This window comes from Nerophis ophidion, linkage group LG05 (genome assembly GCF_033978795.1).
Source record: "Nerophis ophidion isolate RoL-2023_Sa linkage group LG05, RoL_Noph_v1.0, whole genome shotgun sequence".
Taxonomy (NCBI): Eukaryota; Metazoa; Chordata; class Actinopteri; order Syngnathiformes; family Syngnathidae; genus Nerophis; species Nerophis ophidion.
In genome coordinates, this window is record NC_084615.1 from 31,257,550 (window position 1) to 31,283,119 (window position 25,570).

General features: G+C 40.0%; 1 protein-coding gene across 9 annotated transcripts in view; it reads left to right on the forward strand.

Annotated features, from left to right (window-relative positions):
* The window catches only part of utrn (utrophin), a 420,528-nt gene that overhangs the window by 269,130 nt on the left and 125,828 nt on the right, over positions 1–25,570 (forward strand). For 7 of the 9 annotated variants that reach the window (XM_061900556.1, XM_061900559.1, XM_061900555.1 and 4 more), the window contains 2 exons: positions 12,133–12,305; positions 17,552–17,708. In XM_061900556.1, the coding sequence (XP_061756540.1) occupies positions 12,133–12,305; positions 17,552–17,708 (330 nt within the window). Of the gene's footprint in view, positions 1–4,655; positions 5,644–12,132; positions 12,306–17,551; positions 17,709–25,570 lie in introns of those variants that run through there. The other 2 variants (XM_061900562.1, XM_061900563.1) reach the window with 1 other exon arrangement.

The following is a 25,570-nucleotide window of genomic DNA, read 5'->3' on the forward strand; positions in this document are numbered from 1 at the left end:
GTCTTTTTTCCTCTCCTCTCTCTTGGCTTCACAGCCATCTGTCTGCTCGTCTTTGATGTGCACCACATGTCTCGACAGTTGTTGTTCCTGATGCCAGCGTGCATTGTCACAAACACATCTTTAATGTATGTGGCGCAAGGTAATGGATGGCCCCAAAGATGCTTCCAAGAGGCACACAGCAGACAAACATGCCATTTATAGAAGTCAGACTTATGTAATACCAATTCACTGAAATAGTTTCTTGTCTCTGCAGTACATATTCATGTCTTTATAGGATAGGATGAAATGGACATGGAAACGATCGTTTCCAGGGTTATCATGTGACCTTTATGAACAGTTAAAGCATATGTTGTAAGTGCATTTTAACTCTCGTGCAAGTGGTAAAAGAAGTTAATCACTTTTGAAAGACACTCTGACATTGTTGACCGTCATACATGTCCAAAAAAAGTTAACCGCTGTCAAAATAACTTGTTAACATGAACGCAAGGTAAGTCGTGTCACACCAAAACAAATCGGAATGAGAAAATGCTGTTCTTCTTCTTCTTTTATTATCTTTAAGTAAGTTCAGGGGTCGGCACCCTTTTGAGCCCATTTCCCACCAACGTTAACCCACCTAGAGCCGCAAACTCTGTTTGAGCCCAAAAATGACAATAACACTACTTTTAGTTTCATTACATTTAAAGGCCTAGTGGAATGAGATTTTCTTATTTAAACAGGGATAGCAGGTCCATTCTATGTGTCATGCTTGATAAATTTGCGATATTGCCATATTTTTGCTGAAAGGATTTATTAGAGAAAATCGACGATAAAGTTCACAACTTTTGTTCGCTCCTAAAAAAGCCCTGCCTTTCCCGGAAGTAGTGCGCGTGACGTCACAGATTGTCGGACTCCTCAAATCCACCTATTGATTATTATCTTGGACGCCAGCAGCGCGAGCGATTCTGATCGAGAAAGCGACAATTTCCCCATTAATTGGAGCGAGGATGAAAGATTCGTGTTTGAGGATATTGATAGCGACGGACTACAAAAAAGAAAAGAAAAAAAAAAGCGATAGCTCCGGGCGACGGCAGTGTGAGCGTTTCAGATGTAAATAGACACATGTACTAGGATAATTCTGGAAGATCCCTTATCTGCTTATTACAGGGCGGCATAGCTCGGTTGGTAGAGTGGCCCTGCCAGCAACTTGAGGGTTGCAGGTTCGATTCCCGCTTTTGACATCCTAGTCACTGCCGTTGTGTCCTTGGGCAAGACACTTTACCCACCTGCTCCCAGTGCCACCCACACTGGTTTAAAAAATATAACTTAGATATTGGGTTTCACTATGTAAAGCGCTTTGAGTCACTAGAGAAAAGCGCTATATAAATATAATTCGTATTGTTCTAATAGTGTTTTAGTGAGATTTTAAAGATTGTAAAGGAAAGATTGTAAAGGTCGGATGGCTGCGTTGAACACACTGTGTCTCAGAGAGAAGCCGAGGAGCCAAGCTCACAGCTGCTGCAGAGCGACGAATAATCCACGGATATTTTTGGTAAGATATATATACATCACAATTTACCCATCCAAAAACATGCTGGTTGACGTAGAGAAAACATGTTCGCTTGACCGCTCTGCTTTCACAACAAACAAAGAAACGCCGGCTGGGTCTCGTTGCTAAAGAAAGCTGCAATCCACCGCTTTCCACCAACAGCATTGTTTTTTATAGTCTCCATTATTAAATGAACAAATTGCAAAATATTCAGCAACACAGATGTCCAAAAATACTGTATAATTATGCGGTTAAAGCAGGCGACTTTTAGCTGTGTGTGTGCGCAGTGCTAATATTTCCTCACAGTCCGTGACGTCACGTGTATGCGTCATCATTCCGCGACGTTTTCAACAAGAAACTCCCGGGAAATTAAAAATTGAGATTTAGTAAACTAAAAAGGCCGTATTGGCATGTGTTGCAATGTTAATATTTCATAATTGATATATAAACTATCAGACTGCATGGTCGGTAGTAGTGGGTTTCAGTAGGCCTTTAAAGGGGAACATTATCACAATTTCAGAAGGGTTAAAACCAATAAAAATCAGTTCCCAGTGGCTTATTTTATTTTTCAAAATTGTTTTCAAAATGTTACCCGTCCCGGAATATCCCTAAAAAAAGCTTTAAAGTGCTTGATTTTCGCTATTTGCTTAAGCCACTGTCCATTTCCCTGTGACGTCATATAGCGATTCCAAACAATGGTGGATAGCGCAGCAAGATATAGCGACATTAGCTCGGATTCAGACTCGGATTTCAGCGGCTTAAGCGATTCAAGAGATTACGCATGTATTGAAACAGATGGTTGGAGTATGGAGGCAGATAGCGAAAACAAAATTGAAGAAGAAACTGAAGCTATTGAGCGAATAGCTATTGACGCTATTCGGCCATCTTTGCGTTATCATCGCCGGTAAAATGTGCAGACCAACCGATCAGGACTTTCGCATTGACAGCGGATCAACTTAAATCCGTGGATTGGTAAGTGTTTGTTTCGCATTAAATGTGGGTGGAAGGAAACGCTGGATGTAAATATAGTTTCAAATATACATACAGGTAGCCTAAATAGCCTGTTAGCATCGATTAGCTAGCAGTCATGCCGCGACCAAATATGTCTGATTAGCACATAAGTCAATAACAACAACTACACTCAGCTTTGTGATTTCGTTGACTTTATCGTTGGGAATGCATCTGATTTGAGTGTCGCAGGATATCCACACATTTTTGCCATTTCTGTGCCATCTCCGTCGTAGCATCGCCGGTAAAAACCAAACGAGGGACTTTCGCATCTCTTGACATTGGAGCAACTTAAATCCGTCGATTGCTAAGTGTTTGTTTGGCATTAAATGTGGGTGGAGGGAAAGGCTAGATGTAAATATAGCTACAAATGAGGCATAATGCTGCAATATGTACACACAGCTAGCCTAAATAGCATGTTAGCATCGATTAGCATGCCGTGCTAATCGATTCACATTCTACGTAAATCAACTTGAATCCGTCCCTGATCGTGTTGTTACACCCTCCGACAACACACCGACGAGGCATGATGTATCCAATGTATCGGAAAACAGTCGAAAAAACGGAAAATAACAGAGCTCATTCGACTCGATGCGTCTGATGTGTAGGGAAGAATGGCGTTGAGTACCGATGTGACGTCACGTTCTGACGTCGTCGCTCAGAGAGGCATAAACAGAAAGGCGTTTTAATTCGCCAAAATTCACCCATTTAGAGTTCGGAAATCGGTTAAAAAAATATATGGTCTTTTTTCTGCAACATCAAGGTATATATTGACGCTTACATATGTCTGGTGATAATGTTCCCCTTTAAGCTATAGTATTTATGAAATCAAGCACTTTTTTTGCTCTGATCAGCTTTCCGCAGCAGTTCCGAAACTGCTCTTTTTCGGTCATCTCCAGCTTGGTAGTATTTTTCCGCAAATACTGTGTGTTTGTTCTGGAAATGTATTTCCACATTTGATTTTTTGTTGTTTGCTATTTTCTCCCCACATATTAAACACACAGTCTAACCAACCTCGTCAACAGTAAACGCAAATGAAACAGTCCATGTAGCATTAAATGTTTTATTTTCATAAGAAATGTTTCTCTTTTTTATTTGTCCATTGCTAATTTACTGAGGGTTGACCTCTAAAAACAATGCAATTGTTTGGCAGCAAAAGATGACGCATTGAAGGTGTTACAATACATTTTGATAAATAAAATATTGCAATATAACAAACTCTAAAATAGAAACGGCTGCATTAAAATAGACGAACTAAATAATATAAAATAAATAAAATAGCCATTATTTATTTACATTTTTTCAAAAGCAGAAGGGAGCCAGGCCTGAGGCATGAAAGAGCCGCATGCGGCTCCAGAGCCATGGGTTGCTGACCCCTGAGTTTGTTAATACATTAGAAACATAACTCGAAAACCTATGGGCAGATTTTCATTCAACCTTCAGGAAATACCAGTAATGACCTTGTAACGTAAACAAAAGGTAACACAGGAAAAATTATCTGGATCAGTCCGGAAACCAAATCTGTTGATGTTTCTGACATTTCTCCCAGGTGGTTCCCTCCTAGGTTTCTCATTGTATCCCATCGGGTTGAGTTTTTTCTTGCCCTGATGTGGGATCTGAGCCAAGGATGTCATTGTGGCTTGAACAACCCTTTGAGTCAATTATGATTAATGGCTATATACATAAACTTTGATTGATTGATTGATTGATTGATTGATTGATTGAATGTTTGGCATTTCCTGAACATTTCGTCAAAATCCAACCTTCTCTGTTATACTTAGAATTTTGGTTGAACTCTAAAATCTAATGACTTCTGAAGAATGGGACGTTTGGAAATCCCTACTCACTTTATGAACTCAATCACCATTTCATCTCATATCCGTTCTCTCGCTTCTTCCTCCACTTTTTACCACCTCGATGTCTCTTGGTACACCTCAGAAGCGCCACCTGACACACGCCGTCCACCCATGCAGGCCATCTCAGGAAATGGGCGTGTGGTGTGTCGAACTATGTCAGGGGACAGAGTGGGTGGGAGTACGAGAGCGAGTGAGAGGAGGGGAAAGGGAGGATACTGATTAAAATAATAAACAGCTGTGAAAACCAGTGGGGCTGCTGGTGGCCCACAGAGCCACCGAGGCTGCCAGCGGCACGGGGATCCAGCCGGTACCGCGGCCGGGGACCCCATTGATCCACGAAGGAATCAACTTCATGTCTGTCGTCATCTCAAGGACCGGCAAACTTGGTGACGTTTGGTCCTGGTTGGTCCATGAGGACTCTATGAACACGTGGCTTTGAGTTCCAGCGCAAGAAGAAAGCATTCTTTGACTAAGTGCTCTAGTCATGGCAGTGATTAGGGGGTGTGTTGTAGAGCGAGAGCAGACACTGAGGTGACTCTGTGTCCACCTTTGGGGAATGGACCATGTGCTTCTTTGTTTGGATGTAAAAAAATGTTCCTTTTATCGGAGGTCCTCCATGGTGGACATCGCGCCCTTCATGCCCAAAAAGGAGGCTCTGTTTATATCCCTCGAGAAAAACCCTTATCTCCAATTTGCAGACTTCCATTTCAAGATTTGTTGGATTCCCCATTCCTGGCTGCAAATTATGCGCTGTCATCATTTAGCTGTGACTCTGTCAAAGCTCCAGCGCCACCCGTCGTCCTTCTAATCCCGATCACGGCTGCCGCAAGCATGCTTGCAGGGGCAGCTGTTTTCCTCGTCATCTTGGCTCGGATGTAACTGGATCTGGTTATCGATGATTGGTTTAAGTGGGATCAAGACCTTAGATTTCTTTCAATTTAAGCGTACCTCTTGCTTTGAACCTTTTTTTTTGGTTTTCAACCAAAGTTAGAGAGGATGTATGGCTGGGCTTGATGTTTCCAAGAAGATTTAGGTGCATCGGGTCATCCATGAGTGGGATGTGTGAAGTGGGATCAAGGCTTTGGCTTCTTTTGGATTTAAGATTGGCTCTTGTACTGGACCTTTTTGACGGAAACTTTGGATGAGAGCGTAGAGGATGTAGGGCTTGCAGAGAGTGGGAGGAACCAAAGCACACACTGCAATATGATTGGTTTGAATTTCAGCCTGCAGGAGCTCCTCGGCAAGTTTGAACAGGTATTTATTTTCTCCTTCCTGCTGGGTTTCGGCCTAAATTTGCCATTGACATTTTGAAGTTCCCAGGAAATGTGTAAACATTCCCCATCCTCCACTGGAACTGTATGTGCTCTGTCCAGTCATTGAAATGGAAAGTATAGAGTCTTTGATAAGCTTCAGACACAGGGCCTTGATTTACTGTAGCTGACCTTTTTTTGTTAGCATGAACTTAAATAAGGCTCATTTTGAAAACCGAGCATAATAACTACCAGTATGTTTGAAAAAAGACATCAAACTATATTCTAGGGTTGTACAGTATTAGTATAGTACCGCAATACCGCCTCTGAAAAGTACCGGTCCGCCGCAACAACCCCGTGCTCCTGTCGTCACGTTATGACTTTGCTGGTTTACGAGCAGACGACCATGTTCAGCAGTGCACAATCACAGAGTACTTACAAGCAGACACAGTGTGTAGACAGAAAAGGGAGAACGGACACATTTTGGCTTAAAAACTAACGATAAAGGTGAAGTCACTGAAACGCCCTCAGGAAGATGTGCTTTAGACATGGCTTGCTAGATAGCGGCTTAAGTCCAGCCCCAGTCGGCAGTGTTTTATCTACTTCTAAATCACTAATCCTCGCCTCATTGGCGAAAAATAAAGTGAGTTTCTTACAAGTATCATCCCTGTAGGACGAGGAATAGCTAAACATGTTTCACTACACACCGTAGCTCACTGGCGTCAAAATGTAAACAAATGCCATTGGTGGATCTACATCTAACATCCACTGTAATGATACCAAGTACACTAGCGTATCTAGTGCATCCATCCATCCATCCATCTTCTTCCGCTTATCCGAGGTCGGGTCGCGGGGGCAGCGGCCTAAGCAGGGAAGCCCAGACTTCCCTCTCCCCAGCCACTTCGTGTAGCTCTTCCCGGGGGATCCCGAGGCGTTCCCAGGCCAGCCGGTAGACATAGTTTTCCCAACGTGTCCTGGGTCTTCCCCGTGGCCTCCTACCGGTTGGACGTGCCCTAAACACCTTCCTCAAGAGGCGTTCGGGTGGCATAATTTTAGTAGTATCTAGTTGATACTACTAAAGTTACGTCAATATTTTTTGGCATCACAACAATATTATGTTTATAAACTCATGAAATATGTCCCTGGACACATGATGACTTTGAATATGACCAATGTATGATCCCGTAACTACTTGATAACGGATTGATCCCTAAATTTGTGCTATCATCCAAAACTAATGTAAAGCAGCCAAACAACAGAAGAATAAGTGATTATTACATTTTAACAGAAGTGTAGATAGAACATGTTAAAAGAGAAAGTAAGCATATATTAACAGTAAATGAATAAGTAAATTATTCATTAATTTTCTACCACTTGTCCTTCATAATTTTGACAAAATAATAGAATGGAAAATGACACAATATGTTACTGCATATGCCAGCAGCTTAATTAGGAGCCTGTGTTTGCTTACTAATAAAGACAAGTTGTCTTGTATGTTCACTATTTTATTTAAGGACTAAATTGCAATAATAAACATATGTTTAATGTACCCTAACATTTTTTGTTAAAGTAAAGCCAATAATGCAATTTTTTTGTGGTGCCCTTTATTTAGTACAGAAAAGTATCAAAATAATTTTGGTATCGGGACAACACTACTATACTCCAACCAGCATCCAGCAAAAACACGTCCACACTCCTGTCTGTGCCTCTGATTAGACATTTTGGTTGATGGCCGCCATCTTTTTCAACCAATCTTGCTTGAATTTCACAGACGTGTGCTTTTCCGTTAAAAGTGTGTGCCAAATATTCTAGTGATTCGGCAGGTGTTGTGCAGAGTGTGTGAGAAATTTCAATTCAATCAGACCTGAGGGCAGACAGAGTAAACACAATTAAGGATGCATGTTTTGTCAAATTTTCATGTGCAGCTGTTTAGGACTAGTTAAGTTACAAATACATTAAGTCATTACTCACAAGTTATTTGTACGAATGATTGTACAGTAGTTATGCTTTGATTTTGTCTGTGCAACTGTCTCTCCTGTATTTTTGATTCCATTTCACACGAATAGAGCATGAGGTATGGTCAAACGAGAAGCCTTTTGTTGCACACTATCTCTTTCTTCACACTAATACTTTGTTTGCAGTGTGTGTGGGTGTGAGAAGTCAAATTAGTCTTTTCAATGTATAGAACTGTAAATGGAGCTTTTATAAATACAGACATGCCTTGTGAATACCCATTTGTCTTGAATGTGTGTTCTTATAGTTGTTATTTTCAGTGGATGTGCTAAAGTTGAAAAACTAAAAGCCTGCACTTGGCTAATGACTTGAGTCACGACCAGCAACATGAATATTTTCTTTTGAGCTGCGATGTGTTGTCATTGTATGCTTGCCAATCATTTAGTGCATGTCACACACACACACGCACGCACGCATGCACGCACACACACACACTTGCTTTTTATGTCTAATGAGTAGTTTCTGTTTTTAGTATTCAAAGGAAAAAGGCACTACAAAAAACGTGCATCGGCACACTAAAAAAATAAGACGTTAAAAGCCTTCTGGCTGTAACTGAGCGCCTTGACTATTTGGATAAAATACTCTTCTCATTTGTTTGTTTCTGTTTCGTGCTTCAACTCAATGATCTTCTGACAGATGTCCTTTTTTCATTCTTTAATTGCATGCAGAGTCCCACAGAGATACTTTCTATGACCTCTCCGTAATGTATGAATGATGCACACATCTTACATGTCAGTAGATAACACACTAAAATGTCTTTACATTCTCACATATCGTGTCTTACTAACAGTGGGCACTAAATTTGACAGAAGAGTTTTTCTCCAATCAAAATTGGCACAATCCAAATTGTGAACATGCTTTTTTTTTTGCCATAGCAGAATATGATAAAGCGTATGTAGCACTTGGCTACACTGTAACCATGGTGGGATCATACAACCTTATGTAAAGGTATAATTATAACTACAAACTCCACTTCCATATGAGTTGGGAAATTGTGTTAGATATAAATATAAATGGAATACAAATCATTTTCAACCCTTATTCAGTTGAATATGCTACAAAGACAACATATTTGATGTTCAAACTGATAAACATTTTTTTTTTGCAAATCATTACCTTTAGATTTTGATGCCAGCAACACGTGACAAATAAGTTGGGAAAGGTGGCAATAAATACTGAGAAAGTTTAGGAATGCTCATTAAACACCTTTTTGGAACATCCCACAGCTGTGCAGGCTAATTGGGAACAGGTGGGTCCCAAAAAATGCTCAGTCTTTCACAAGAATGGATGGGGCGAGGTACACCCCTTTGTCCACAACTGCGTGAGCAAATAGTCAAACAGTTTAAGAACAACGTTTCTCAAAGTGCAATTGCAAGAAATTTAGGGATTTCAACATCTACGGTCCATAATATCATCAAAAGGTTCAGAGAATCTGGAGAAATCACTCCACGTAAGCGGCATGGCCAGAAACCAACATCGAATGACCGTGACCTTCGATCCTTTAGACCAATGGTTCCCAAACTTTTGCAGGCTGGCGCCCCCTTGGCTCCCCAGTGAATTCCTAGCGCCCCACCCCCCCCCCCAGACACATATGGAAACAAACGAATCTTTCTTGATATTTAGTATGCTGCAATTTGAAAAGAGAAAGGTTAAACACAAATGTGTATTTCACAAATAAAACCCAATTTAGTAAACCAATTTATTTTTTAGCAGTTTTAACTGTTTCAGCAACATAGAATGGTAAATACCACCCTAACCAGCTCAACACAACACGGCGCGTTCTGGCGAGTCCCCAATTTCATGTTGACTTGAACTCAAGATGATGTTGACCACCAGAATGCGGTTTTTATTATAAGATACAATTCTGAACATTACAAGCTTGAAATTACAAACCTAAGCTTTTGCTTTTGTAGTCTATGCTGTCGGATCTGACTGGGCCAGAGCGGCGTGTGGTAACCGGACCCTGATGCGTCGTCCACTGATTCGTCCTGCTGCACGTGTTGTGTACAAATCGTCAAAAAACGTTCGAACTTCTGACTTCGACTTCGGACTGCCGCCCCCCTACCGCCCCCTTCTTCCTCACCGCCCCCCCAGATCTTTCCACCGCCCCCAGGGGGGCGGTACCGCCCACTCTGGGAACCACTGCTTTAGACGGCACTGTATCAAAAACCGACGTCAATCTCTAAAGGATACCACCACATGGGCACAGGAACACTTCAGAAAAACACTGTCACTAAGTACAGTTCGTCACTACATCCGTAAGTGCACGTTAAAGCTCTACTATGCAAAGCAAAAAGCCATTTATCAACAACATCCAGAAACGCCGCCGGCTTCTCTGGGCCCGAGATCATCTAAGATGGACTGATGCAAAGTGGAATAGTGTTATGTGGTCTGACAAGTCCACATTTCCAATTGTTTTGGAAATATTCGACATCGTGTCATCCTGACCAAAGAGGAAGCGAACCATCCAGACTGTTATCGATGCAAAGTTCAAAAGCCAGCATCTATGATGGTATGGGGGTGCATTAGTGGCCCAGGCATGGGTAACTTACACATCTGTGAAGGCACCATTAATGCTGAAAGATACATACAGGTTTTGGAACAACATATGCTGCCATCTAAGCGCCGTCTTTTTCATGGACGCCCCTGCTTATTTCAGCAAGACAATGCCAAGCCGCATTCAGCACGTGTTACAACAGCGTGGCTTCGTAAAAAAAAAAGAGTGCGGGTACTTTCCTGGCCCACCTGTAGTCCAGACCTGTCTCCCATGGAAAATGTGTGGCGCATTATGAAGCGTAAAATACGACAGCGGAGACCCCGGACTGTTGAACGACTGAAGCTCTACATAAAACAAGAATGGGAAAGAATTCCACTTTCAAAGCTTCAACAATTAGTTTCCTCAGTTCCCAAACATTTATTGAGTGTTGTCAAAAGAAAAGGTGATGTAACACAGTGGTGAACATGCCCTTTCCCAACTACTTTGGCACGTGTTGCAGCCATAAAATTCTAAGTTAAATATTATTTGCACGAAAGAAAAAAAAAGTTTATGAGTTTGAACATCAAATATCTTGTCTTTGTAGCATATTCAAATGAATATGGGTTGTAAAGGATTTACAAATCTTTGTATTCCGTTTATATTTGTCAGGCTTTCCCCTGACAGTTTGTCTATGTTTTAGTTTTTTCCTCTGCATTTGTCTTTATTTCCTCTGTGTTTAGTATCTCCTGTCTTTAGTTCCTGTCAAGTGCTCTTATTTTGGTTCAGCTTCCTGTTTGTCTCCCTGTGTGCTGTTGTCACCTCATCTGCGGCTGATTGGCACCTGGCCACACCTGTAGTCAATCAGCCCGCTCCTATTTGTACCCACTTTGTCTTCCAGTCAGTGCTGGATCATTGTCGTTGCCACATGTCGCTCCTGTTGTTGTTGTCGTGTCAATGTCATTTTCTACTTGTCATTCCTACTGGTCGTGTGAATGCAGCGTAGCGGTAAGCTATATTTGATAGATGTTTTGTAGCTTACTGTTTTTTGTTCCCTGCTTCCGATTAGTTTGTTCATAGCCCTTAGTGTGTTATATCCGCCCATGTGCGTGCTTTTTGTTTGTACCCTTTTGGTTTTGTTTTCGTCTTAGTATTTCATTAAATATGTTTTCACATTCCATGCCTGCCTCCATCTCTGCATCTTGGGGTTCGTCACCAAATAACTCTGACATATTTACATCTATCACGATTTCTCAACTCATATGAAAACGGGGTTTGTATTTTATAGGCAAATTATCTACGGTGGAGAGTTGGGGTCAGGGGGGATACTCCTGGTGGGGGCATGACCGAAAATATTTGCGAAGCAATTAAATATAAGTTACATTCATTCTTGAAATAAGCAGACATGTATTTACATTTTGTAAAATCATAAGATGTTATGCTAATTGTAATGAGTACACAAGCAACAACTTAAGCTGCTAAAACTGTGTCAAATAATTAAAAAAAAAATGATTACAGACTATGTGGCTCATTTTCTTGCACTCATTTTGTCTCATTTGCAAATCTGTGTCTGTGCTGCAGGCAGTGCTATTCACGCAACACATCCATATGGTGCTGGAGTCTTTATTTAGCCTTCGAATGGCTTGAATGCAAAAGGAGTCCCACTAGAGAGTGAGAGGAAAGTGGAGCAATTTTACACATCCCAAATATAAAACATTTGACAGGATCCTCGCCGCTGAACCACTGATACAGGCTAATACACAGATGCTCACCTCACAAAAACCCTGGAGGTGCGGTTGTGTAATAGACGGGGAGTAGATGCGAACACCCACATCCAAAAAAAGCTCAGTCACTTTTTTAGATAAGATCTAATATAGCATTAGTATGAGTGTAGACATTGCTCAGGGAGGTTCACGTCTTTATGGACAGGGAGCATCTAAAGGCCATTTTATAAAAAATACAATTGTACATTTAAGTGACGTCTCTTCTCTGACTGTGTCTGTGCAGGACATCCAGGCTGAGATCGACGCCCACAATGACATCTACAAGAGCGTGGACGGAAACAAGTCAAAGATGGTCAAAGCGCTGGGAAGCTCGGAGGAAGCGGTGTTTCTTCAGCACAGGCTGGATGACATGAACCACCGCTGGAGCGACCTCAAGGCCAAGTCGGCCAACATACGGTCAGTGGAAACATGATTTTATTGTGAAAGACAACTGTGCCTAACTTATCCAAACATGCCTTTATTGGCCTAAAATAGAACATTAAGGGGATATAACACACAAAATGTTGCCAAAACAATCCCTGCTCAAAAAGATCTGCAAAAACTGCATTATGAAATGCTGTGAAAATATGGAAGTAGAATTGTCTCACATCAACTTATATATACACACACACACACACACACACACACACACACACACACACACACACACACACACACACACACACACACACACACACACACACACAGTGGGGCAAACAAGTATTTAGGCAGCCACTGATTGTGCAAGTTCTCCCACTTAAAATGATGACAGAGGTCTGTAATTTTCATCATAGGTACACTTCAACTGTGAGAGACAGAATGTGAAAAAAAATCCAGGAATTCACATTGTAGGAATTTTAAAGAATTTATTCGTAAATTATGTTGGGAAATAAGTATTTGGTCAACCATTCAAAGCTCTCACTGATGGAAGGCGGTTTTGGCTCAAAATCTCACGATACATGGCCCCATTCATTCTTTCCTTAACACGGATCAATCGTCCTGTCCCTTTAGCAGAAAAACAGCCCCAAAGCATGATGTTTCCACCCCCATGCTTCACAGTAGGTGTGGTGTTCTTGGGATGCAACTCGGTATTCTTCTTCCTCCAAACAAGACGAGTTGAGTTTATACCAAAAAGTTTTATTTTGGTTTCATCTGACCACATGACATTCTCCCAATCCTCTGCTGTATCATCCATGTATCCATTTTGGTATGATATGATATTAATACGTATGCATATATTAATAAATATACAAATATAAATACAAATGTGATATACAAATATATAAATGTGTATAAATAAATAAACGTGTATTTGTAAATATATGTTTACGATTTGAAAATATATAAAAACTAAAATGTAAATATATAAATTGTGACATACAAATAAATCAAGAATTGGTATAAATAAATGTGTATTAGTAAATATATTTTTGACATTTGAATATAAATATGCTTGATTTTGTATTTGTATTGAATTTGCATATGTGGATCGCTTTTTTGCGTTTGTGTCGATGAGACATTCCTCCCCTAAACCAGATGCACAAATAAATGTGACCTACACACTCCCCTGAGCAACCAGCAGAGGGCACTGCATCCAGAACGGTCTCCATCACAGTGCATTATATGCAAAATGCCCGGAGTTCTCAGCACAAAAACAATCCATGTCTTTACAGAGAAATCGCACTAAGGTTCTGAGCCTGCTAACGTTAGCGTTGTATTAGCTAATGCTAATTAATCCGGTTAATATAAAAGACTGTGCTAACTGCTTATTTTACTGTATCAATACCGTTTAATGACCTTTTCCCGATGTAGATACTGATCTCTTATCAGTGCAATATTTGTTAAATCATCATCATATAGCAATCATCATATGACCCTCCTTAGTGTGTCTCTGATTGGCTCGCCAGTGTCTGACCATGTCTATGCTCCGGCTGCATTGCCCTCTGCTGGTTGTTCAGGGGAGTGTTTAGGTTGCATTTATTTTTGCATCTGGTTTGTGGGAGGAATGTCTCATCGACACAAAAGCAAAAAAGCAATCCACATATGCAAATACAAAATCAAGCATATTTATATTCAAATCTCAAAAATATATTTACAAATACAAGTTTATTTATACAAACTCTTGATTTATTTGAATGTCACATTTTTGTATTTATACATTTTATTTGTATATATTTTCAAATCTCAAAAATATATTTACAAATAGGCGTTTATTCCCACAAATGATTTATTTAATCGTATATTACATTTGTATATTTATTAAAATATCCAAATGTATTATCATATTGATATATATATGTTGAAGTGAGACAATTCTACTTCCATATAAATAGCATGCCAGACTGTTAGTGAGTGACATGGTTTTCCCTCATAAACGGTATACTTTTCAAATTTTACTAATCGTCAACGCTCCAGTTTACACCTCTATTCTATCAACCACAACTACCATCGGTCTATAATAGGCCTGAGCAATAACTCCCATCAAATCGATATATTTTTGCTGACGATTTTAAAAATAAAAAAGTAAATGTTTTATCCTTTTGCTCCAGCATATTATTTTCCCCCAGGAGCTCCACATACAGAAACATAACAGCTGCTTACGCGAATGAGAGCAAGTAGTATGTTCCAAAGAAAAGAATAATGTCATTATTTTGCATTTGCGACATCAGACGTAGACCAAGTGAATGCAAGTTGCAAAATTTCTTTAAAAAGCAGTAGCACTACAAACTTATTCCAGCATTTGAAACAAAGGCATATATCGGAGTGAGGAAAGTACAACTCTTTAAGAGGTGACAATTGTTGATACTTTAACTTAACAACAAACAAAAAACTATATTATAAGAAATGAGCACAATTAAAAGCTATCACTAAAGTGGTCGCCCTGCACAATTATATTGTAAAGCTGTGGTTCCCAATAACCATAAATTAGCAGAAAACCTGAATTTTTCCACTTATTAGAACTATACACCCCTCTCAAGTTTACAGAAGAGAATATTTAAGTTTGCACTTAAGTAATCTCATTGTTGGAGTTTGTTTGCATGCAATGTGCAATACTACATTTCTGTTTACCAAAGTATTTTATTCAAATTAGAAGTTTTGCTACACAGAGAAAGCTTTTGATTTAGTTTTTTGAAAATGATTTTAGACAAAGTACAATTTATATATGTTCTAAACTGAACAACTTAGAGAGTAAGGTGGAGTGTTCATGCCTCTGTAAGTTGTGGCATTGTTTCTCTTCTGTCTTTCTTCTTTCAAACCTTTTTTTTTTTTTTTTTAAATCCAAGTCAAAGCAAAACATGTTTTGAATGATCTCTCCCGTTTGTATTCATTGGTTTCTTTAAAATGTAAGAAAACATTTTCAGTGAAAAAAATGATTATGTTATTTTTAGGCCTTTTTTCCCAAGCCAAGTCTAATGCCACCAAGCCAAAAACATTGGCTCTGGCTGGAGGCAACCTTCTGATATATTTTTTTGTATGCTGCATTTGAAGTATCATTAGTCGTCGGCAGCTCTGCATGCGCTCTAACATGTCGGTCATGCCACTTAGTTGTGGTGTGAATCTCATGCATGTAGCTCAATAATTATGTAAGCTGTCCTTTCAACTCCCATTTTAATCAACCAGTGAGTTGCTGGAGCTCCATCTTTCCCATGTAAAAGTCATTGAGTTAGTCCTAGTCAAAGGCCTCCCTGGTTCATTAACTCACCACTTTGCATGTTATTCATAATATATGAGCCTTAAGCGATTGCATCATTCACTGTGCTCACTCCATAAAAGTCGACATAGATATCCATTTTTTCCTTTATAGAGCATGAGTCGCGTGTTTGTGGAATATTTATGGGCTATTAGATAATTCACCCTCTATGTTTCAATATGTTCGCTGTGGCGGTTAATGGATGAATATGGATGAAGTAAATAAATAAATATATATATACAATGGGGCAAAAAATATTCAGGCACCGATTGTGCAAGTTCTCCCACTTAAAATGATGACACAGGTCTGTAATTTTCATCATAGGTACACTTCAACTGTGAGAGACAGAATGAGAAAAAAAATCCAGGAATTCACATTGTAGGAATTTTAAAGAATTTATTTGTATATTAGGGTGGAAAATAAGTATTTGGTCAACCATTCAAAGCTCTCACTGATGGAAGGAGGTTTTGGCTCAAAATCTCACGATACATGGCCCCATTCATTCTTTCCTTAACACGGATCAATCGTCCTGTCCCCTTAGCAGAAAAACATCCCCAAAGCATGATGTTTCCACCCCCATGCTTCACAGTAGTTATGGTTTTCTTGGGATGCAACCTAGTATTCTTCTTCCTCCAATAACGATAAGTTGAGTTTGTACCAAAAAGTTCTATTTTGGTTTCATCTGACCACATGACATTCTCCCAATCCTCTGCTGTATCATCCATGTATCCATTTTGGTATAAACTCAACTCGTCGTGTTTGGAGGAAGAAGAATACTGAGTTGCATCCCAAGAACACCAAACCTACTGTGAAGCATGGGTTTGGAAACATTATGCTTTCGGGCTGTTTTTCTGCTAAGGGGACAGGACGATTGATCCGTGTTAAGGAAAGAATGAATGGGGCCATGTATCGTGAGATTTTGAGCCAAACCCTCCTTCCATCAGTGAGAGCTTTGAATGGTTGACCAAATACTTATTTTCCACCATAATTTACAAATAAATTATTTAAAATTCCTACAATGTGATTTCCTGGATTTATTTTTCATTCTGTCTCTCGCAGTTGAAGTGTACCTATGATGAAAATTACAGACCTCTGTCATCATTTTAAGTGGGAGAACTTCCACAATCGGTGGCTGACTAAATACTTTTTTGCCCCACTGTGTATATGTATATATGTATATATGTATATATATATATATATATATATATTTACACTTGTAAAGAACATAATGTCATGGCCATCTCGAGTTTCCAATAATTTCTACAACTCCTATTTTTTTGTGATTGAGTGATTGGAGCACATACTTGTTGGTCACAAAAAAATATTCATGAAGTTTGGTTCTTTTAGGAATTTATTATGGGTCTACTGTAAATGTGACCGAATCTGCTAGGTCAAAAGTATACATACATCAATGTTAATATTTGGTTACATGTCCCTTGGCAAGTTTCACTGCAATAAGGCGCTTTTGGTAGCCATCCACAAGCTCCTGGTTGAATTTTTGACCACTCCTCTTGACAGAATTGGTGCAGTTGAACTCAATTTGTTGGTTTTCTGACATGGACTTGTTTCTTCACCATTGTCCACATATGCTCAATGGGGTTTAGCTCAGGACTTTAGGAAGGCCATTCTAAAACCTTAATTCTAGCCTGATTAAGCTGTTCCTTTACCACTTTTTACGTGTGTTTGGGGTCATTGTCCCGTTGAAACCCCCAGTGTGCTATAAACTTCTGAGACCATTTGTCAGCATCCCATTTCTGACACCATTTGTTGGAGGACTTACAGGTGGAGTCCACTTAACTTGGCCCTACTGGTTTAACATAGTAATGTAGAGTCCTTTCAACTCCTGACACAATTTGCCCGCATCCCACTTCTGACACCATTTGTCATAAAAGCTCACTATTCCAATGCTGTGTTTAATGGGTGGTTTCAAACTTGATACTAATGTTTCGAAACGGATGCTACACATTGACAGAGCCCACCTGGAAGCGAGTGCCGAGCGCTGGTCTCGTCTGCTGGGCCTCTTGGAGGAGCTTTGGAGGTGGATCTGCATGAAGGATGAGGAGCTGACCAAGCAGATGCCCGTTGGTGGAGACGTGCCCACCCTCTTGCAGCAGCAGAATCACTGCACGGTACGTCGTATTGTACAACGTGCAATCGATTCCTCTGTAAAGTCTTTTATAATGTTTATTACCTCAGCCAAGGTCGTTATGCTTTTATTACCAGCTGTTTGTTGTCTTGCCAACGAAACGACACAGCGCTCTGTTGGTTTATTTATTTCGTATGCGCACAAATCAGCTCAAAAACACTTTCATGGCGATTAACTTGTCAAAAGATCACGGTAGGTGTCGAAAACCTCCGTACAAATATAAATGTTCTTGACTTTTTATTTAAGTGGCCATATTGGGTCGGTGACCAAAAAAATAGGTAAAAAATTCAGCACACAATTGTGGTTTAGACTAAAGCAAACATTTTATTGTGTGCCTGCCTTTATTTTGACTGTAGGTTTATTATATGTTAGATTTTGTTTGTGGACCTCTTTGGGTCTTTTGATATTACTTGTGTATAGGGCTTGGCGATATGGCAAAACAATGATCACGACTAATTTTTTCATATCATCCGATCTCCATTGATATCACAATAAAAATAGTTTTTAAACATTTTTTTAATCAAAGCAGATTGTCCCGCAAAGGATAATGCACAGTACCGCATCCCCACTGTTTCCTATTGCAGTATCTTGTAACAGACATTTTTGCCATGTTTGATGGGGGTAAAATGCAAACAGCTGACAACTTTTATTTTGTGTTCATATACCGTATTTTTCGTATTATAAGTTGCTCCGGAGTATAAGTCGCACCGGCCGAAAATGCATAATAAAGAAGGAAAAAAACATATATACGTCGCACTGGAGTATAAGTCGCATTTTTGGGGGCAATTTATTTGATAAAATCCAACACCAAGAATAAACATTTGAAAGGCAATTTAAAATAAATAAAGAATAGTGAACAATAGGCTGAATAAGTGTGCGTTATATGACGCATAAATAACCAACTGAGAAGGTGCCTGGTATGTTAACGTAACATATTATGGTAAGAGTCATTCAAATAACTATAACATATAGAACATGCTATACGTTTACCAAACAATCTGTCACTCCTAATCGATAAATCCGATGAAATCTTCATCCTCGATGCCGCTTCTAAACAACTCTGCCAACTCCAAAGGTATGCGCCGCTTCCTCTTGTCGTTTTCTGTTGCATATTTCACTACGTTCAGCTTGTAATCTGCAGTACATGATTTCCTTTTTGGTGCCATTTTTGTTCAGTCCTTCTCAGTTTTTATAAGTTACCGCCAACGATGAAATGATCCATATTAATAGCTACGGCATATAGCAGTTAGCATTCCATGACCCCCAATACACTTCTACCATGACCCTCCCCCGCCGAATTCTTATTGGTTGACGTGTGTGTGACAATTGCTGACATTTTTTCGTCTCTTCCGCGAATGAGATAAATCATATTATTTGATATTGTGTAATCTGCAGTACATGATTTCCTTTTCGGGGCCATTTTTGTTCAGCCCTTCTCAGTTTTTATAAGTTACCGCCAACGATGAAATGTTCCATTGTATTAGCTACTGCAGTAGCATATAGCATACAGCAGTTAGCATTCCATGACCCACAATGGACTTCTGCCATGACCCTCCCCTGCCAAATTCTTATTGGTTGACGTGTATGTGACGATTGCTGACGTGTGTGTGACGATTGCTGACATTTTCTTCGTCTCTTCCACGAATGAGATAAATAATATTATGTGATATTTTACGGTAATGTGTTAATAATTTCACACATAAATCGCTCTGGAGTATATGTCGCAGTATATGTGTTTGCTGGAGGTGCCACGCTACAGTCCGTACCTGGTTTTAGGGCCACAGTTTTGCTTCTTTTTTGTACGTTTTGTGGGGGTATAGAGATTAAGTTTTTTCCTCTTCACTTCTATGGTAGTGTTAGTCGTGTTTGTCATTTTTGTTGTTCTTCTGGGCTGCACATCCAGCATTGTTAGGGGACAAGGCACAACACGATTGAATGTAGGAAGACTGATTTTAGCGACGTTGAAAAGGGATGATCGTGCACACAAACACACGCAAATGAACACAAACACACACAATCACAGACACACACAGGATGACGGTCAATAAAGGTGGATTGTTCCATATAGGATTTTACCAAGCATCGTTGCTTCTCTACTGTTTACTATCGTGGTCATTTTTAACAGACATTTCCGCCATGTTTGATCGAGGTAATATGCTAACAGCTGATCACCAGAATTAAGCTCAAATTATTCTCGATCAACGATCACAATCATATAAATCGCCCTACTTGTTAACACGCTGGAGGTTATAGAGCTGACCGAGTCTAGTGAGCATTGTAATACGCGATTTGAAATTTGCGGCTTGTAATGGTGCATCTGTATACCTCTTAATGTTAAAAAATGTTTTTTATAAGGTAGAAAACAGTTTTTTTAGGCGCTAGCTATAAAAATATTTCATTTAAAATAATCATTTGCAGAAATTCATCTGAATACCTCTTAATGTTGAAAACATGTTTTTTATGCGCTAGCTATAAAAGTGAAGTGAATGATATTTATATAGCGCTTTTTCTCTAGTGACTCAAAGCGCTTTACATAGTGAAACCCAATATCTAAGTTACATTTAAATGTGTGGGTGGCACTGGGAGTAAGTGGGTAAAGTGTCTTGCCCAAGGACACAACGGCAGTGACTAGGATGGCGGAAGCGGGGATCGAACCTGCAACCCTCAAGTTGCTGGCATGGCCGCTCTACCAACCGAGGTATACCGCCCCAAGTATTTCATTTAAAATAATTCTTACTTTGCAGAAATTCATCTCTATACCTCTTAATGTTGAAAAAATGCTTTTTATAGCGTAACAAACTGTTTTTATTATGTGCTAGCTATAAAAGAATGTCATTTAAAATAATTATTTCTTTGCAGAAATTCATCTGTATACCTCTTGATACAAAAACACATTTTTATAACGTAGCAAACAGTATTTATACGTTAGCTCTAAAAATATTTAATTTAAAATAATTCTTACCCCATCTGTATATAATGTTAAAAAATGTTTTTTTAATAACATAGCTAACCGTTTTTTCATGCGCTAGCTATAAGAATATTTTATTTAAAAAAATTCTTACTTTGCAGAAGTTCATCTACTGTATCACACAGGCGCGGACTGAAATTAACAGCAATTAATGAGGATTTTCTTTTTTACTCTTCGTCACCACAAATAGATTTGGTTATAGAAGCCTGAGTGTGTGCATTAGAAACACAACCAACAGAAATTTAGTTCCTAATAGGTTAATAATTGTTTGTATAATTGTTTATGTTTATAATACACAATTGGGGTTAGTGCATCTGCCTCACAATACAAAGGTCCTGAGCAGTCTTGGTGTGTGCCTTAGAAACACAACCAACAGAAATGTAGTTCCTAATAGGTTAATAATTGTTTATGTTTATAATACACAATTGGGGTTAGTGCATCTGCCTCACAATACGAAGGTCCTGAGCAGTCTTGGGTTCAATCCAAGGCTCGGGATCTTTCTGTGTGGAGTTTGCATGTTCTCCTCGTGACTGCGTGGGTTCCCTCCGGGTACTCCGGCTTCCTCCCACTTCCAAAGACATGCACCTGGGGATAGGTTGATTGGCAACATTAAATTGGCCCTAGTGTGTGAATGTGAGTGTGAATGTTGTCTGTCTATCTGTGTTGGCCCTGCGATGAGGTGGCGACTTGTCCAGGGTGTACACAGCTTTCCGCCCGATTATAACTGAGATAGGCACCAGCGATCCCAAATGGCATAAGCGGTAGGAAATGGATGGATGCATGGAAGCATCAACAAAGTTAAGACAATTCACTCCATCAAAGTAGAACAAGCAAACACCTGCAGAGCATGAAGACCACGATGATGATCAGCTACTGAAGTGACCGGTCGCCCCCCCGACCCACCCTCCTCAAGTCGCATAGATTATTATTTTTATTATTATTATTATTATACGTTATGCCAGGGGATACATTATATTGGCTTATGTTTCTATGTGAAGAAGGACTTGGGAATACAAGCAAAGTCAAGCAGTCCTTGGACAGACTGTGGTCCAGTGCATCTCCACCTGCATTTAGTCATTTCCATAAAAAATAGGCAGCAGACTGGTGTTGGACTGCTGAAACCGCAAATACATCAGGCGACTGTAAATCACTTGGTCGTAATCACCGCTGTTATTATTCATCATCAGTGCAGTCAGCAACACATACCAGGAAGATGCATTGCAGTTTTTAGCTGTGCACCCCACCTCCTCCAAAAAAAAAACGTTTTGTGTGTCCTTGATTATTAATCGGCACTTTTATGGCCGACAATCAGCAACGAGCGGGCATAAAACTTGTTTTAGTGCATGTTAAATAATAAACTGGGATACGTTAAATAATCAGTAGCGCTGCACTAATTTATCCCGAGTATCATCGTCTGTTCGCCCCCATCCAACGTAGTATCATTTATTCTGTCTCAGTAATCAATACTGACCCGTTCACAACTTTGTCTTCATTGGTATTTGTCAGCCGTTGCGATTATTTATGACTACCGCTGGATATTGTTGACGTGTAATTGTGCTCAGATGGATGACTCAAGCCTGTGGAGAGTGTTTACTTGCACTGCGTTGGCCAATACTCCGACGCTGAGCTTTACGCTCGACATTGTTATTAGATCCCCAATGTAAACACTTGTGTGGACCAGTGTGGAATCAGAATCATAAACACAAACTTGCCCCACACACACACAAAACTTGCCCCACACACACACACAAATTTGAAATGTGCTGAAGGTTTGTTGCATTTATATCAAGGTGTGATGCCTTAAAGAGGGCCTTTTATGCAAAACCCACTTTTCTTACTAATTGGTACCTGTTTTTTTAGACAAAACCCAAAACCAGGGAAGTCGGCATGTTGTGTAAATCGTATATAAAAACAGAATTCTATGATTTGCAAATCCTTTTGAACTTATATTCAATTGAATGGGTCAATTGAATTGACAGAGTTCATTATTTATCAAAATGCTTGTTTAACCTATCAAGTCATTTACAAGCTGAATCTTAGGCTGTGTAGCTTGGTTCCTATCTACCATCCCTAGCATGCCCACAACACTCGTAACATAGATCTGAAAACCGGTAAACATTGTTTACTGGCTTGTACCGGTCACAGTGTCGTATTCAGGGGACCAAAGATTTGGAACCAGCTTAATGAGAGCCTCAAGAAGCTGTTTCCATTCTCTAACTTCAAAAAGAAACTGAAAAATTACCTATTAACCACCTATCTTTAATGCCTCATGTGGGGTAGACTACTGTTGGGTTTTGCATGGTTGAATGAATGTATGTATGTGTATGCTTGCTTTAGTACTATTATCTTGTGTTTATCATATAGCGTTGTTTTGTTTTTGTTTTTCGTTGTTGTGCTTGCTACCATATTTGATCTTTCCATGTATATATTGTCCTTTGGACCCCCTGTCAAAATCTTCTTCTAGCTTATTTCCGGGACCCTTTCACGTACCAACATCTTTAAATGATGATATTCCCCGCTATTGTAAATGTTATATGGTATTGTGAATAAACTTGTAAACTTGTAAGGAGGTGACCCCAGGATGCAGGGACGGGAGGCGAGGTTTGAATTACAAAAAGTTAAACAAAAGGCGGTGGGACAGAAGTGCACACCGTGGATAAGCAAACAAAAGCAGGTCCCTCAATGGTCGGCAGGGGAAAAGGCCAGGGCGCACTGAGCTCAACAAAAGGTCCATCACAAAATCCTCTTCATATCAGGGAGGCTAGGAAGCAAACACAAAGAGGAGAGGAATTTCAAGAATAAGGAGAGACAACATACCAGGCAGGACGAAGTGACTCAGGCACCTACTCAGTGGCCTAGTGGTTAGAGTGTCCGCCCTGAGATCGATAGGTTGGGAGTTCAAACCCTGGACGAGTCATACCAAAGACTATAAAAATGGAACCCATTACCTCCCTGCTTGGCACTCAGCATCAAGGGGGGTTAAATCATCATAAATGATTCCCGGGCGCTGCACCGCTGCTGTCCAACGCTCCCCTCACCTCCCAGGGGGTGATCAAGAGGATGGGTCGAATGCAGAAGACACATTTCACCACATCTAGTGTGTGTGTGACAATCATTGGTACTTTAACTTTAACTTTAACATGCACGTGGGAGGTGCAGGAGACAATAACCGGCAGGGACCAGCTGTCGGTGACAAGCTTAAATACTACTGGGTAGAGATTTGTTGCAGGTGTACCTCGCTGGGGACTAATTGACTGAAGAAAAACAGACACCATAAAAGAGAAGGCAGGGAAATGACAAAAAACAACAGAATTCTCTGCAAAGACAAGATATTTAATGTCCGAACTGAGTAACGTGTTTTTTTGTGCAAATAATCATTAACTTAGAATTCAATGTTACGTGCAGTGATTTCTCCAGATTCTCTGAACGTTTTGATGATATTACAGACCGTAGATGGTGAGATCTCTAAATTCCATGCAATAGCTCATTGGGAAATGTTGTTCTTAAACTTGTCGACAGCTTGCTCACGCATTTGTTCACAAAGTGGTGACCCTTGCCCATCCTTGTTTGTGAATGACTGGGCATTTCATGGAAGCTGCTTTTATACCCAATCATGGCACCCACCTGTTCCCAATTAGCCTGTTCACCTGTGGAATTTTCTAAATAAGTGTTTGATGAGCATTCCTCAACTTTCTCAGTTTTTTCTGCCACTTGGGCCAGCTTTTTTGAAACACGTTGCAGGCTTCAAATTCCAAATGAGTTAATATTTGCAAACAATAACGTTTTCCAGTCCAAATGTTAAGTATCTTGTCTTTGCAGTCTATTCAATTGAATATTGGTTGAAAAAGATTTGCAAATCATTGTATTCTGTTTTTATTTACGATTTACACAACGTGCCAACTTCACCGGTTTTGGGGTTTGTATTTAGAATCCACACAAGTCTCGAAAATTGGAAATCAAACCATGGCGGCATGGCGTAGGTATTGATAAAAAACATGTATGTGTATGCTTGCTTTAGTACTATTATCTTGTGTTTATCATATAGCGTTGTTGATGTTTTGTTTTTGTTTTTCATTGTTGTGCTTGCTACCATATTTGATCTTTCCATGTATATATTGTCCTTTAAACAAAAGGCGGTGGGACAGAAGTGCACACCGTGGATAAGCAAACAAAAGCAGGTCCCTCAATGGTCGGCAGGGGAAAAGGCCAGGGCGCACTGAGCTCAACAAAAGGTTCAACACAAAATCCTCTTCATATCAGGGAGGCTAGGAAGCAAACACAAAGAGGTGAGGTATTTCAGGAATAAGGAGAGACAACATACCAGGCAAGACGAAGTGACTCAGGCACCTACCTAGTGGCCTAGTGGTTAGAGTGTCCGCCCTGAGATCGGTAGGTTGGGAGTTCAAACCCTGGACGAGTCATACCAAAGTCTAAAAAAATGGGACCCATTGCCTCCCTGCTTGGCACTCAGCATCAAGGGGGGTTAAATCACCATGAATGATTCTCGGGCGCAGCACCTGCTGATCACTGCTCCCCTCACTTCCCAGTGGGTGATCAAGAGGATGGGTCAAATGCAGAGGACAAATTTCACCACACCTAGTGTGTGTGTGTGACAATCTTTGGTACTTTAACTTTAACTTTAACATACATGTGGGAGGTGCAGGAGACAATAACCGGCAGGGACCAGCTGTCGGTGACGAGCTTAAATACTACTGGGTAGAGATTTGTTGCAGGTGTGCCTCGCTGGGGACTAATTGACTGAAGAAAAACAGACACCATAAAAGAGAAGGCAGGGAAATGACAGAAAACACAACAGAATTCATTGCAAAGACAAGATATTTAATGTTCTAACTGAGAAACATGTTTTTTTTGTTGTT